The sequence below is a fragment of the Glarea lozoyensis genome (assembly GCF_000409485.1).
Source record: "Glarea lozoyensis ATCC 20868 chromosome Unknown GLAREA1, whole genome shotgun sequence".
In the NCBI taxonomy this organism is placed as follows: domain Eukaryota; kingdom Fungi; phylum Ascomycota; class Leotiomycetes; order Helotiales; family Helotiaceae; genus Glarea; species Glarea lozoyensis.
The window spans coordinates 1465796-1479875 of NW_007360983.1; the positions used below are offsets into that span (position 1 = coordinate 1465796).

At 45.7% G+C, this 14080-nt stretch overlaps 6 protein-coding genes across 6 annotated transcripts in view; 3 read left to right on the top strand and 3 right to left on the bottom strand.

Moving 5' to 3' along the window:
• Positions 1-262: 262 nt before the first annotated feature.
• GLAREA_09150 (P-loop containing nucleoside triphosphate hydrolase) lies at positions 263-1416 on the top strand (the record flags this gene model as incomplete). The annotated part of the gene is made up of 7 exons (XM_008078111.1): positions 263-335; positions 406-432; positions 497-576; positions 762-798; positions 861-870; positions 923-1173; positions 1235-1416. The coding sequence occupies 7 exons, from the start codon at positions 263-265 to the stop codon at positions 1414-1416; spliced, it is 660 nt and encodes a 219-aa protein (XP_008076302.1).
• A 923-nt stretch (positions 1417-2339) lies between these two features.
• GLAREA_09151 (uncharacterized protein) lies at positions 2340-2558 on the bottom strand (the record flags this gene model as incomplete). Its single annotated transcript, XM_008078112.1, has 1 exon — positions 2340-2558. The coding sequence occupies one exon, from the start codon at positions 2556-2558 to the stop codon at positions 2340-2342; it is 219 nt and encodes a 72-aa protein (XP_008076303.1).
• Positions 2559-4554: 1996 nt separating this feature from the next.
• GLAREA_09152 (uncharacterized protein) lies at positions 4555-5536 on the bottom strand (the record flags this gene model as incomplete). Its single annotated transcript, XM_008078113.1, has 2 exons — positions 4555-5283; positions 5330-5536. 2 exons carry the CDS (start codon positions 5534-5536, stop codon positions 4555-4557), a joined length of 936 nt encoding a protein of 311 aa, XP_008076304.1.
• Positions 5537-5974: 438 nt separating this feature from the next.
• On the bottom strand, positions 5975-7712 carry GLAREA_09153 (MFS general substrate transporter; the record flags this gene model as incomplete). The annotated part of the gene is made up of 4 exons (XM_008078114.1): positions 5975-6587; positions 6637-7355; positions 7411-7450; positions 7510-7712. 4 exons carry the CDS (start codon positions 7710-7712, stop codon positions 5975-5977), a joined length of 1575 nt encoding a protein of 524 aa, XP_008076305.1.
• Positions 7713-9822: 2110 nt separating this feature from the next.
• Positions 9823-11934, top strand: GLAREA_09154 (Zn2/Cys6 DNA-binding protein; the record flags this gene model as incomplete). The annotated part of the gene is made up of 2 exons (XM_008078115.1): positions 9823-9965; positions 10014-11934. 2 exons carry the CDS (start codon positions 9823-9825, stop codon positions 11932-11934), a joined length of 2064 nt encoding a protein of 687 aa, XP_008076306.1.
• A 1575-nt stretch (positions 11935-13509) lies between these two features.
• GLAREA_09155 (uncharacterized protein) overlaps positions 13510-14080 on the top strand; it is a gene marked incomplete at both ends in the record, with an annotated part of 2405 nt that continues 1834 nt past the window's right edge. Inside the window, one exon of the mRNA XM_008078116.1 lies at positions 13510-13971. Within this exon, the coding sequence (XP_008076307.1) occupies positions 13510-13971 (462 nt within the window). The remainder of the gene's footprint in view (positions 13972-14080) is intronic.

Below are 14080 nucleotides of genomic sequence, written 5' to 3' on the forward strand. Positions count from 1 at the left end.
TTTTCGCGTACAGAGGGTGCGGGCTGCGAGTGGTGACGGACGCTGTCGTGTCGATCGGATTTGAGCGTGGGTGGAAGTCAGATTGGACGTTGGCCGCATCATCATCACGCAGCGCACGCAACTCTGGCAGGAAAGGAGGGACGGGAAGAAGAGTCTGGATTTTTTGAGACTGGAATTGAAAGACTTTGACGGCAATGTCAGGGAGGGCGAGGGCGTCGCAAAGGTTAGTGAGCTGGTGTAGTCTGGTCGCATTCATATCTCAATGATTATTGCACCTATGCTAACACGAATTGTCGGTCACAGGAGAGACTTTAACATTGTCGTACTCGGCGCTGGTGCGTGACTATTTGACATTCCCAAAATACACTCAGGAGATTCATCATTGCTGACAATCTCTGCATCTAGGCGGTGTTGGCAAGAGCTGCCTCACTGGTAAGGCACCCCAACTGGTGGTATTACCATCCATGTGGTTACATTATCTGACATCATATTACAGCGCAATTCGTCCAGAACATATGGATTGAAGCGTACGATCCTACGATCGAAGACTCCTACCGAAAGCAAATTGATGTTGATGTAAGCACCTCTCTTCTAGAGCATGGAAATTCCCGTTTCTGTTTATGCGTTTACAAACGGACTCTTTTGAAATCTGCCATACTTTTCTACCGTGGTCCCACTGACGTGTCTATCGTAGGGCCGCCAATGCATGCTTGAAATGTAGGGACACCCGATGTTACAGTACCTTGACCCACAACTCACAGTTATCTAGTTTGGACACGGCAGGGACAGAGCAATTTAGTGAGTTTACTTTGCATGAACTCCTTGGGTTGTCACATGATCACTTACTAACCTGTGACCAGCTGCGATGAGGTATATTCTATAATCTTTCGACCCACAGATGAGCATACTAACTCCATTAAAGAGAGCTGTACATGAAAACAGGCCAAGGATTCTTACTCGTCTTTTCAATAATCTCGCAAAGCAGTCTTCACGAACTCTCCGAGCTCCGAGAACAAATCATCAGAATCAAAGATGACGAAAACGTTCCCATCGTTATCGTTGGCAACAAATCCGATTTAGAAGAAGATCGAGTGATCAGCAGGTCGAAAGCTTTCAGCGTAAGCCAAAGTTGGGGGAATGCACCTTATTACGAGACGAGTGCTAGAAGACGTGGTGTGTAACGCTCTTTCTCTTCCTCGAAATATACATATCACTAGTACTAAGCCTACCACAGCAAACGTAGACGAAGTCTTCATCGACCTCTGCCGCCAAATCATCCGCAAAGACAACACCACCCACGCCCAACGCGAAGAAGACCCTTACGCGCAGTACCGCGATCCAGGTCGCGAGCGTCACGCCCACCGAAAACGCAAAACCCATCGTAGGAAGAGAGAGGGTGGTTGTATGATTTTATGATATGGGTTATGATATCTCTGGCGTTTTGAGTGGTGAAAATTGGCGTTTGGGAGGATATTTAAAAATGAATGTTAGAAGGTAGATTGAGGGGTTGGGAGGATGAGTAGATAGGGAGAGAATGTGGGTGTAGAAAATTCTTGGGTTGGACGTTTGAGCGTCAGATTCGGTATCTAAAAGTTGGAAAAATGGGAGAAGATGAACTGTGTGATGACTAGATTTGCTTTCTACTTGGTTCTAGATTAGACGGTTGGAAATCAAAAGACTCTTTCTTGGATGCATACATGGAGGTCTTAGTCGCTCTCACTTGAATCGTAAAACACAAACCTGGTCTTTCTGTTGCGTGCTTATTCTAAATTGCTGTACATCTTTGCGTACGAGTCTGAGAAGTACCAGACTACCAGTTTTGATAACATAATTTACACTTCTCATATCCGTATAACTTACCCAAATTGTTAGATCATTCCTTGGAACTAGGTATAGTTAGAGGATTTACTACTAATAAAATATTGTAGCATATAAAAGATGCTTACATAGTTTCCCTTTAAAATGAGCTCTTCACTTCTACGGTCTTTTATGGGATAAAGATGTGCACTATAGTCAAGCGGCATACTTTATGTTTTCAACAGCAGGTAGAAATCTCTAAAGCGCAATGGCATCTACGTTGTTTCTGTTTTTGAGATGTATTATTAACCTAATGCCAAAAGGCAATTATCCTTACACTAAAATGTTGAAAGCCCATCAGTTCAAACTATCAGCCCTAAATCGCTAATTATCCCCCAAACAAACCTAGCTCAAAAGTAACCTGAGCAAGAAAAGCAAGATCAGTTCTATCTCTTCCTCGGAATCACCGCCATTCCTCTGATTTACTCAGCTCCTTCTCACTCCTCCCTCTTTTCCGCATCAACCAATAATACACCTCCCCCTTAACACCCATAAACACTACCGTCACCAGAAAAAACCCCGTAATAAGAGCCACTAGAACCAACACTACCACAGAAAACCAAAACGAGGTACTCCCAAACACAGATGCCTTCTCCAAACTCTGCGCAGCAAGCACGACTTGCATCGCACTCAACACCACCGAAATAATCGCAAAAAGCGTGATCATCGGCGCGAGAAACGTCGCTATGTGGTCTCGCCATCGTGGCTGGAGATTGATATATCGCAGTTTATGGAGGAATATCCGACTCAGATGATTTAATTTTCCAAGTCTTAAATCCCCGTACGCGTATCTCGGCGCGACGTCTTTATCGTTAAGCTGTTCGAATTGCGCTATAAACCCCACAAACTCCTCATACGTAACCGGGCTTTGTCCTGTTTCTCGCGAGATCAAACACAACTCCGCACTCGTAGCTAACTTAAAATCGCGCTCATACTGGATCAAATAACAGTAACTACGCATAAACCCCGCAGCGGCGCGATATACCTCGCCATCTGCGTCGCGGATGTAGGTCCAGAAGGCGACGTCCAGGAGGTACGGTGGGATAGGCGTGATGAAGATTTTGTCGTGCGTCCAGACGAGATGGAGGCCTGGGTTTTCGGTTACGAGGATGGTGCGATTGCGGGTGGGATGCGTGTGGAGGGGATGGATGTGGCAACTGCTTGGTGTGACGATCTACGAATGTTAGTGGTGTGAGAGGGTACAATATGGGCTGGGGATGTTACGAATTTTAGGTACGGTGCTAGTCGGTCTAGGTCGGTTATGAGATGGGATTTTCGCAGATAGGAGTTGAATGAGGGACTTTGAAGCTGGATTCGAGCTTGGCCTGGGAGGTAACCTTTTCCGTTTGATCTAAGTAGGATTTTGATTCCATTGTCTTCTTGGACTTCTAAGTCGGAGCTTAAACCATGCTTCACCACGGTAGTATGGCTCATTCTCAAGTTTATGTTTAAAGTAAGGAATCACTAATTAATAATTCGGTCTCGGACAGTATGAGAATGTAAAGCAATCGCTCATCTTGACGAAGTTTACGACCATGCCTCAGCTTTGCTGCGCGTCGTCGGTAAGAGGCTGAGTGCCGGCCACAGCAGGAAGCTGGTTTACCCGAATACCGTAGGGTTGAAGATTTCTTTCTCCCTTACGAAATCGTTCAGGTAGTGCGAGATATTAATTCAACATTGGACTTTTTGTATAGCAAACGATATTTTGCGCTATCTTACCTATTCAATACACCAAACATCATCTGGTTCAATCGGTCCCTCCTTTCGAATATCGCCCTCTTCAGAAGTAGTCGGTCTTGACAATAGAAGAAAGCATTATATTCATTGATACTACTTACTTCCCGCTTCTAGAAATGCTAAGACATTAACCGTTTGATACTAGATAAATGAAAATAACGCCGTTCATTGTGGATAAGGGTTTCTTTGAGGCTTAACTCTTCAACAAGTGGTGTATCGCTAAAGTGAACTTTCCCCAACGAAGTCGGAACTGATACTACAATGAGACAGATCAATTTTTACCACTTATAACAATGTCCTTGCACAGAACTCGGTCATTTAATACGGGTCTAAGAACTCTTAAATGAGTGGGTTGTTCTTGTCGTGGCAAAAGCGCTTGAGGTATCCCCTCCACCAGCTAAATACACATCTACAACGTGCACGCAGGAATTGACAAACGGCGCAAAATCATAGATCATTCGTTTTGTAGTCATGGCAAAGGCCCACGATTATGTAAAAGTAACGAAAAGACAGTATTTATGGCACTGATTATTAGTACATCTTCGCAATATATGTTGTACTAAAGCGAAGAGGAACACCAACTAACTGTATTTAGCCTTCGGATGAGATGTACATTGTACAAGACTTTGCTCTCTCTCACCTCCTCAGACAACTCGAAATGCTTATTCTGCCCTTTGTTATTTGCCTGCTTTCTACTCTCATGTGACAATTACCCTATTCTACCACTAGATGTACTGTGTCTTCTCTGTCTTCTCTACTGCTCTTCAAAGTTAGTTGCAAATCTCGTGTGGAGGACTGGTAATTACAAATGATTTTCTCTTGCAAAAGTAATACTAGGTCTGACAATATTGGACTATGCATGTTTCTTTTGCTCCTGTGCGTCCAACTTATATCCCTATGTGTCTATATCGCTGCTGATTTCACACCCAGAACCTCATGCCTTTTCCATCTATATCTTTTCTACAGCAAAGAAGTCCAAGTTGCAACAGCCCTTAAAATAACAAGAAGCACAATCCCCAGAGCAACCATCTCCACCAATACAATCGTAGCCAATGAAAAGCGAATGGATGAAACAATAAAAGATGACCAGCTTTCTACTCCATCCAATCCCTGAGCTGTAAGTACAACTTGCATACAACTTAAGACTGTCGAAACAATCGCAAAGAGCGTAATCAAAGGCGTGACCAGACTCCTTAGGTAATCTCCCCACCGTGGGTGCAGATGAAAGTAACGATAGCTCATCCCGTGCATAGAGAGTCTCGTGAGATGATTCAGAGTGCCGAGTCTCAAAACACCGTAAGAAAACCTTGGAGAAACATCTTTATCATCAGGTTGCTGAAACTGAGCTATGAACTCGACAAACTCCTCGTAGGTGATAGGATGATCTCCCGGCTCTCTCGAGATCAGGACCACATCAGACCTAGTAGCCGAGCGGAAATCCGATTCGTACTGGATAAGATGGTAGTATGTCTTCATGAAGCCTGCCACCGCCTTGTAAACTTGCAGGTCAGCTTCCTGTATGTACTCCCAGAACGCAGCTTCTAAAAGGTATGGAGGTATTGGTTTAATTAGCATCTTATCATAGTACCAGACCAAGTGAAGACCCGGATCCTCCGTCAGAATCACGGTCCGACCTCTTGTTGCTTCCTCATGGAGTGGATGTATGTCAGAAATAGGCGGCGTAGTAGTCTAAACACAGTTAAAATATTTACGATTACATTTTCATGGGACTTACAAATTTCAAATAGGGTACCAGTGCATCTAGCTCGCCCACGAGATGCGATTTTCTTACATATGCCCCAGAACCTGGATCTTCGAGCCTTATTCTAGCTTGTCCTGGGAGAGTTCCTTTGCCGTCCGTCCTGAATAGAGTTTTCCTCCCATTATGTGCACGGATTTGCAATGTAGTGCTCAACCCTTTCTGGATGGGGAAATTGTTCATCTTTCATTTATAACATATCTTGCCTAAGAAGTTGGCATGAAAAAGCCAGAAATGGTAGTCCAGCCTCGTCTATGTATTGCAGCCTGACGAAGGTGCATGAACTCGGGGCTGAGCTCAGCCTTGAGGCGGTGCTGTAGCATCACGCTTTGGTCACGATTTTGACAGCTTGATTTCCATAAAGAAGAAAACGTGTGAGGGAAAAACTTACGAAATATCTAGAACACCCAGCATAGAGGTGGCTACATTGATGGCTGAAAAAGGCTGAAAAGGGCCGAAAGCTTCATAGTGGCTTTGTACCTCTATCTGAATAACCGAATAAGACCAATTGTGGAAATGGAAATAAGTGTTCCGTCTAAGCAAAAAAAATATTCTCGCTCTTCTGCACAGAGAGTTGCTTTTGATAGAATGAGCTCTGTAGTCGCTTTATCAATTCCTAGATCATCCCTTACTTCTCAGCGCAATCATCAAAATCGCAGAAAGAACCGACGCAACACCACCCATACGTAAAGCCCAACCCAGTGAGTACACGGCGTCCGCGTTCCCAATAATCCAGAACAGCAAACTACACAATGCACCAGCCAAAATCTGGGGTGCCGATATGGCAACATTGAATATACTCATCAAAGACCCCGTCTCGTCTTCTCCTTCAACTTCTCCCTCGCACCGTGATGCTTCACGCATACGCGCGATCTCGGCACTCATCATAGCTAAAGGAATCCATTGTGTGAGAGACCAGCTAAAACCACAAATTGCAATGATGAGAATTCCGGCAAAGGTGGTGGTTACAAAGATGGTACAGAACATTAGTAGCGCAAAGACTATTTGTGAAAGAAGCCAGAGTCGAGACAACGTTATATGGCTACGCCATTTCTTGTGTGGCTTTGATGAGTCTGATGTTGTTTCCGCTATGGACAACGTTGGTTTCAACAATGGTAAGAGGATCGAGCATAAGAAAGCAATGATGGCGAAGAATAAGTAAGCTTGAACGCCACTAGACTCCGGGTGGTTCTTCTCGCTTCGGGTGAGCTTCTTGTCTAAAGCAGAAATAAAGCTGCTATCATTAGCAATTATGCTTTGAGGGCGGGGTCAGAGAGACTCACGTGGTGTTGTAGTATAGAAATGGGAACCAGCCACACCACGAAGCAAACTGCACAGCACATATGTTTCTTACACCATGCGGCATCCGTCTCGCTGTTCTCATCAACCTCCTTGTTAGCCTAGCTGGTCTGAACGTCTGTTTGCTAGCTGTCTGTGGAGAAGCCATCCTCTCACTAGCAAACAGTAAACATGGAGCGTTCGTAAGAATCAAACTCAAGCTAGTGATTAAACATAGAACTTCGAACGCACGATGTGGATATTTTCGAATCATAAAGTCGTCAAGCAAATAAGTAGCGATGCCCCCGAGTCCAGTGAATCTACCTGCCCATGCACTTGCCGTACTTTGCTGATGGCTTGGGCAGCCGTCTATAACCATAGCTCGAAGACCGACCTGGAGAGGTTGCAAACTTAAGTTCAGGATGCAGATCCAAAAGATAACAAGAGTTCTAGCAATATTGCCCATCGCATGAGCGCTAATGTAGTCCCTTCCGAACCAGTTGTACACTTTCATTGCCGCAATTCGCATTATAGCCATGCTTAGCATCGAAAGTACTGCTCCAATAATGCCGCCTATTATGAAAGGTTTTCGTTTTCCCCATGTGCTTGTACTTTGATCGCTCATTGCTCCCATGAATGGTTGTACAAAGGTTCCGGTCAGAGGTCCTGCAATCCATATCAAAGCGGTCGTGGATCTGGAAAAGCCCAGAGATAGGAGATATGGCTAGATGTGCAAGTCAGTAAACATTTCGTATAGACTCGTGGCCAAGAAGACTTACCGTCCCATTTGCAAGGAGGAGAGACCACACATTCTGAAGCCTTGACGCTCAATGTCAGCGGGGGTTGCCCTGCAGAAAATGTCCCCGCATGCTTCTCACCCAAAGGTACCGCATGTCAACAGTATCATGTACTTCGTACTGACGGATTTCTCTCGGCCGTCGTTGCTTCCATCACTCCACGCAGATGAGTTGGTTGCTTCGCCGCTTTCGTGGCGGAGAGGCTCTTCGAGGAGGCTGATGGTATCGGTCGACCTACGGTCGCTGTCGGGAAGCAAATGTGCCGATGAAGGATCCGGTGCCATTTTGTGCAGTCGCAAGTTCTTGATTCCGGGGGCAATGCTCAAATCGCGAAGTCCGGTGCTGGAGTTGTTGTTGGCATCTCGTCCATACAACACTCTAATTGTTGTCGTTGACGTAGAACGAAGTTGGTGCGACTGTGCTACATTGCTACCAGGACCGGGTCATACCTGCGCAACTATGTTGCCGCGATAGGCAGCTCGCCTCCGACCATTTTATGTACAATACCGATTTTCGAAGAAGTCCGATTGCAAACGGATGTTTTGATTAGCCAGCTCGTTGGTAAGAGTAGCACCAGCAGGTAAGTGCATGAGTACGGCAGCCCGAAAAGACCATGAATGCTCTCGGCGGGGTAGCTATTTCCCTGCTGTCAAATTTAGACTATGGCAACGATCATGGCATCCCATAGAGGGGCATTGTTGTTGTGTTTAGAGACAGAGGCAATGTTCCTTGTTGGAGCTAGAACTGGGGAAATGATGAATCAAATCTCAATGATCAGGAAAAGATGTCGAGCACATTTGCGTTACACATCGGCAAGAACTCTTGTCATCTTCAGGAAATCTTCGACTGAATGGGGACAAGAATCAAATATTTCGAAGTTGGGCAAATATGAAGTGAATGAGATTGTGATTGACGACATGGGAAAAAGACAGAAGGAAGAAAGAGATGGTGGGCTAAAACGAGCCCCCGGTTCGGAAGGTTCGTAAAGAAGATTCTAGGAATGTTCTATGCCCGAACCGAGTTTCCAACAAACGTATTCGTTTCTGCGGATCTATTAGAAGAGAATCGGTACCCGGTAACGACTTTTGACAAAGATAGGTCATGAGGCTAAATCTATCTGATCGTGAGGTTTCTGCGTGCCTCGCTAAGGTTAAAGCCGGACAGCTGGCCAACCCAACATATAATTTTTGCCAACATGTTCGATGGAACCAAATATATCATGGAACTCGTCACTAGCATATACCATAAAGTCCCTTATTGGATCTTGCATATTTTGTGCCATAAATATGCGTCTCAGAATTGTATTTTTGGGCCAAGATATTCTGGAAACAGTGTTCGCTACCATTGTCAGAATAATATATTGCACACGTTCACCTTAATTGATTATTGTTACACTTCTGACGACCTTCGTACCTGCGTAAGCGCCGGGAAGGACGTACAGAAATAGACATGAGATTGTTGACGAATCTCGTGGTCAGAGGTGTGAAGAAATCGAAGGTTGGAATGCTCGTTTGTTGAGTGACCGGCTCAGTGGGAACTTCCCCTGTATCTCCTGGCTGCAACTTCAAGGCTTTACTAATGATAGAACAACCAACGAGTAGACGAGCTCATTTGGGATGTGTGGCATTAATTCGCTACGGGACGTACGGTGTAAGGAAAATTCTGCAGTAAATCTCGACAAGTAAGCGTGAAGCAACCAGGTCTGAAGAGTGAGGTTGAGGAAAGGTGCGGAAAGAGCGTTGTGATGATTGACGGCAGCCGAACGGGAACATGGATCTGCTAATTTTAGAATGAAAGCCCGGGGGGCTTGAAGGAGATCAAGGATTTGTTGGTGGTTTCGCTTAGAATTCTCCCCCCTTATTCGCTAACGTAAAGCTTAAGTGCATATCCCTGCACAGGAAGATTCAAAAATAAATCTTTGCAGCAGATCACAAGTTGCGCTGTTGCATCACCCTCCATACCAACAACGACTCCTAGCAAGATGCGGCGCTCTTTGGAAGTTTGGGAGAGCAGCTGCTCCAGGTTCAGGTGTATTATTACTACTCGGAAGATTGGCGACTGAAACGGGCTTGGTTTGTTCACCGAATCCGGATGTCGCCCGGAAGGGACGTGTCATCAGTGCCTATGTTGATAAATTTACCAAGTTATCATTGGCCTAGAGGAGGCAATGTGTGCTTAATTAGCATCATGACCGCTTTGGGTGCTTACTGGCTCCTGAAGAGAGCATGCTCTTCATGATCTGTAAATAGTGGCAACAGCTAGACTCGACATGCCGAACAAGTCTTGGTCTGATGGTCCTGAAGTAGAAAGACCTGGGGGCCACCCAGAAATCTACATTGCAAAAGTCACCTTTGCTCAGATCACCAACCCGGATCCATTACTTCAGCAATCACAATGGCAGAGTTTGCAATCAAGAGCACTTCGCAGGCAAGCCGTGATAAATCTATTCCTCGGACGCTTCAAAGAGTTGCTTCGAAGGATGGAAGCAGAAGCAGATCAGCGCATGGATGTTGGACTTGTCGATTGAGGAGAAAGAAGTAGGTTTCCTTGAAGATCGCTGCCTTCAATACTTACAAATACTCTAGATGTGATGAGAAGGGTCCAGAGTGTGTGACTTGTACAGACAGAGGTCTCAAGTGCTCCGGATTTGGTGCCATCAAACCGAGATGGATGGATGGCGGAGCACAGCAAGATGCTGTTCATCGAGAGATCAAAGCAACTGTTGCATCAGTAACACGCATGAAGAGAATGTTGAAACTCGTTCAAGCACGAGAGAAGGCATCGCCCGGTCGTAGAAGTGCATCTATTCCTGTAGATGCCTTTGACAACGCAAGCAAGTCTTTTTACCGTAATGGTAGCTTCAGTTCTGGTGTACTGAGTAGACCTGCTTCAGTTGGGCCTGGTTTACCGCAGAGCTTTTCCATGCCTGATCCGCAAGTTTGGGGACAGGAAATGCCATGTGACTGGAACTTTGGAGAAAATTTCAATATGGCCTCATTTGATGGTACAGACAACTTTTCCAGTTTTGCCCCCGAATTTTACAATTCTGCTCTTGAAGACGATATTGGCCCACACGTTCCAGCAATGTCCAACACAAACTTTTTCCTTCCTTCGCAAGCCAGCGAAGTCGGCCAATTCTATCAGTACACAACGCCGGAGCCAGAGAGCTACACCACTTCAACAGCTGCTGAAGAAAATTCGTCCAAATACAACATGTTTTCTCAGCTTTGCACCTTTCCTCCTTCTCCAGCACTGTCCATTACCGCACTCGATCGCCCAGACATCAGGACCCGGCAAGCCACACCCAGCCGTATGCAAGAAGTCTTCACTCACGAGGATCAGATGGTTGATGAGTCTCCGTCACAACAAAGCAATATCTCCAAACGAACGTCAGTCCCTTCCAGACAAGTACAGCTTTCGCCTGTCTGTGAAAATCACACCTCGCAATCTTCAAGCGTCAGCAAGTATCCTCCGCTACTCCCAAAGGCAGAGTGCCCGCAGCCATGCAATCAAGTCAACATCCAGTCTTTGGAACAGTCAGCTACACAGCAAGCTTGGATGCATCCATCTGTAGCTTCTGTAGCTGAAACCCGAGCACAATCATTGAGAGCAGCCTCCATGGAGTTGTCAATTCTCCAAAATCTGCTTCTTCAGAACGTTCAGCAGCATTTGAAGCAAGCAGTCGCTTGTGTTCTCAAAATTCGCGATGACTATCTTCTCGAATGCGAGTCGCTTGCTACACGCGTCCTGTCAGAGGTTGAATTGGAAGTCCTTGGCGCTTCGATCAGATTTGTCCTGTGGACAGATATCACTACCCGAACTTTTGAAGGACCTGAGGTTGAATCACCATTTCGTGGCCACATATCTCATCTACTCGAAGTCAATAAATCCTCGCAAACACCACTTTTGGGTCTGGCCGGACCAGTTGAGGATTGGATATTCACCGGAATTGAGAGCGTCACTCGTTTGGCACAAATGAGGTCCCAACTAGCAAACGAAGGTCTTTTCGACCTACGAGAATTTCAGCATCACGAAACGTCAGTGCTTTCGAATTTGGAATACAGACTGAATGCGGACGATCACTCTTCGCACGATAAGTTACCAAACACTAAGACTATGCTCCGGAGAAGCATTTTTTTACATGCCATTATGATCTATTTCTACGTGGTAGTGCAAGGTCCATTCTCCGACGCGTTCGACATTCGCAAGAATGTAGACATCGTTATTCGCGATCTTCTGGCACTGAACGACCCACACGCCTTAATGACCGAGTTTACCTGGCCTTTCCTGGTTGCGGCGTCAATGGCTGGGCCAGAGCATCACGTCGCTTTAATGGGAATGTTCAGCAGCCCACTGACCAATCCTACACCGAGATTCACAAGTGTCTTCCAAGTTGTGCAAGAGTGCTGGTTATTGAGAGCCCAGGGGGCGGCGGCTTCGGATTGGAGAAGTGCTCGATTAAGTTTAGAACAGCGCGGTTACTTTTTAGACACTGCATGTTGGTAGATGGGCGTTTGGGTTGTTTCAGCTTTTACCTCTTGTATATACTATATCCGGGTACATAATACTAGACTCCGTTGAGATCAGGCTTTATGCTGTATTTTGGTCTGAAATTATGAATTCCTGTGTCTGTTATCGTCCACAACCGGTATTTATTTTCAGTCCCCTCCCCTTCATTTTCCTGTCAGCTACAGAAGATTTAACACAAGTCAGAGCCTCATTACACAAGGTAAACGGAAATAGAGCGGAAACGAGCCTGACGCCCCTTGATGATGCGTGGGTTTACTTGTTGGTTACACCCGCGGTCGCTTGAGTCATGCCGTAGATTTAGGGAATGACAAACTATTTACTGTGCATGACTATCACTGCTCTATTAAGCTTCATGTGCGGTAATGACCTACTGCTGTATTAAAAGTCAATTATAATATCTCTCCCGCATATTTAAGGGGTTCCAACCTGGCACTTTCCTTCCTCGATATTAGCGAAGGAAACGCGTCTACTTCACAGTCTGCTCCCACCTCACGTGCCTGGAAATAACAAATATTGCCTCCGAGACATATCAAACACGACATTTGTCGTTCATTGAGAACATTTTGTGTCGTTATAACTATTCAGCGAAGCCGACTTTGCTCGAGTTCGGTTGAACAATTCGCTTGAAGCTTGCCAGGTCCTCGGGCCATCCCTCGTTCCTGATAGACTTCTGCTACTTGCACGGGAATTGAACGACCGTACAAGATTTCGTACCCTTTTCAAGGACTTCAATTAAATCCACTAAAACTTCCTGCTTTGCGGTCGTTCCAGTCCTCCAGGAGCCTAGCATCTGCCAGTTCCCACTCAGGGGGACGACAATAAAGATCTTAGTTCGCCGACTTTCTCTAAAATAAAGTCACTAAAATCGTCAGTTTCAAGATTTACTATGGACTCAATGCAACACTTAATCCTCTTGTGATTAGTTACCGAGCCTCAACTGATTCGTTTGAGCTGCGGATCATCTGTACATCCTTCAAAATTAAGCGAGACCCAAATGTGGCTCTGGTCCACTTCCATCACTCCTATTTATTAAGCGAACCTGTCGCGGTACTTATAGCAAAAGCTTAGCATTTTAAAAGTTCGGGCTTTACGATACACTCCTGGCATTTCGGTCAGTTCTGCCATCCTGAAGAGGAGTAGAGAATGGCATTGTGACCAGTATTCAAACACATACCCGACTGTGACATCACGTACCACCAAACAAGAGGATTGATAAGCGATACAGTCCACTTCAATATCACGCGCATCGTCTGCCAATGTACTAGGACGCAGGTACGGGTATTAGATAACACAGATGATCTCGTCTGAGGATGGTAACTCATGTGAAACTACGGTCAAGTGTAAAATCGCCCACAAAATGGTCCAAATGTACGTTATCTACCCACAACAGTCAGGAGTGGTGGAGTTTACGATTGCTATAAGACTGTTGGTTTATGCCCATTTGTGCCTTGAAATTATTTAACAAACACCTTCCTTTCCAAAACATTCTTCTTTCGTACAGACAATCTTTCGCTTTCCTAGCATATTTGTCTGTGACAATTTTCTTTCAAGATGCAATACAAATACCTCATTGCCCTGGCGGCACTGAACCACATCGCTTACTCGATACCAATTCTGTCAGATGCATCATCTACGACCACTTCAATCGAGAAACCTACTCCAGTTCCTGATATCGGCTATTCCCCACCTATCTTAGGCGATGAAATAAACACTGCTGTTTGCAAGGGAACCGTTGAAAATTGCAATCCGGAAGCTGCCAAGAACGACGATATTCAAGATAACACACTACCAAAACTTCCTGATAATTGTGACGGCTGTAAATACGGCGATCGCGACTGGAAGAATTACGAGTGGGCTAAAGGGGGAGCTCAGGCTAGGGCAGCTCCACCAAAACCTGTTACTGATGACAAACCACCACCGCCGCAAGTGAAGAAGCCGTTGGAGGAGAAACCGGACCCGGAGGTCAAGAAGGGGGATCCCGCAGAAAAGAAGAAGCCTACAGATGATGAAGAGGTTCCGGAGGACGAAGAAGCGGATCCCGAGGATGAGGACGAGGAGGAGGACACGGCGGATGACGACGAGGAAACACCACCAAAGAAGAAGCCTGCAAAGGGAGATGAGG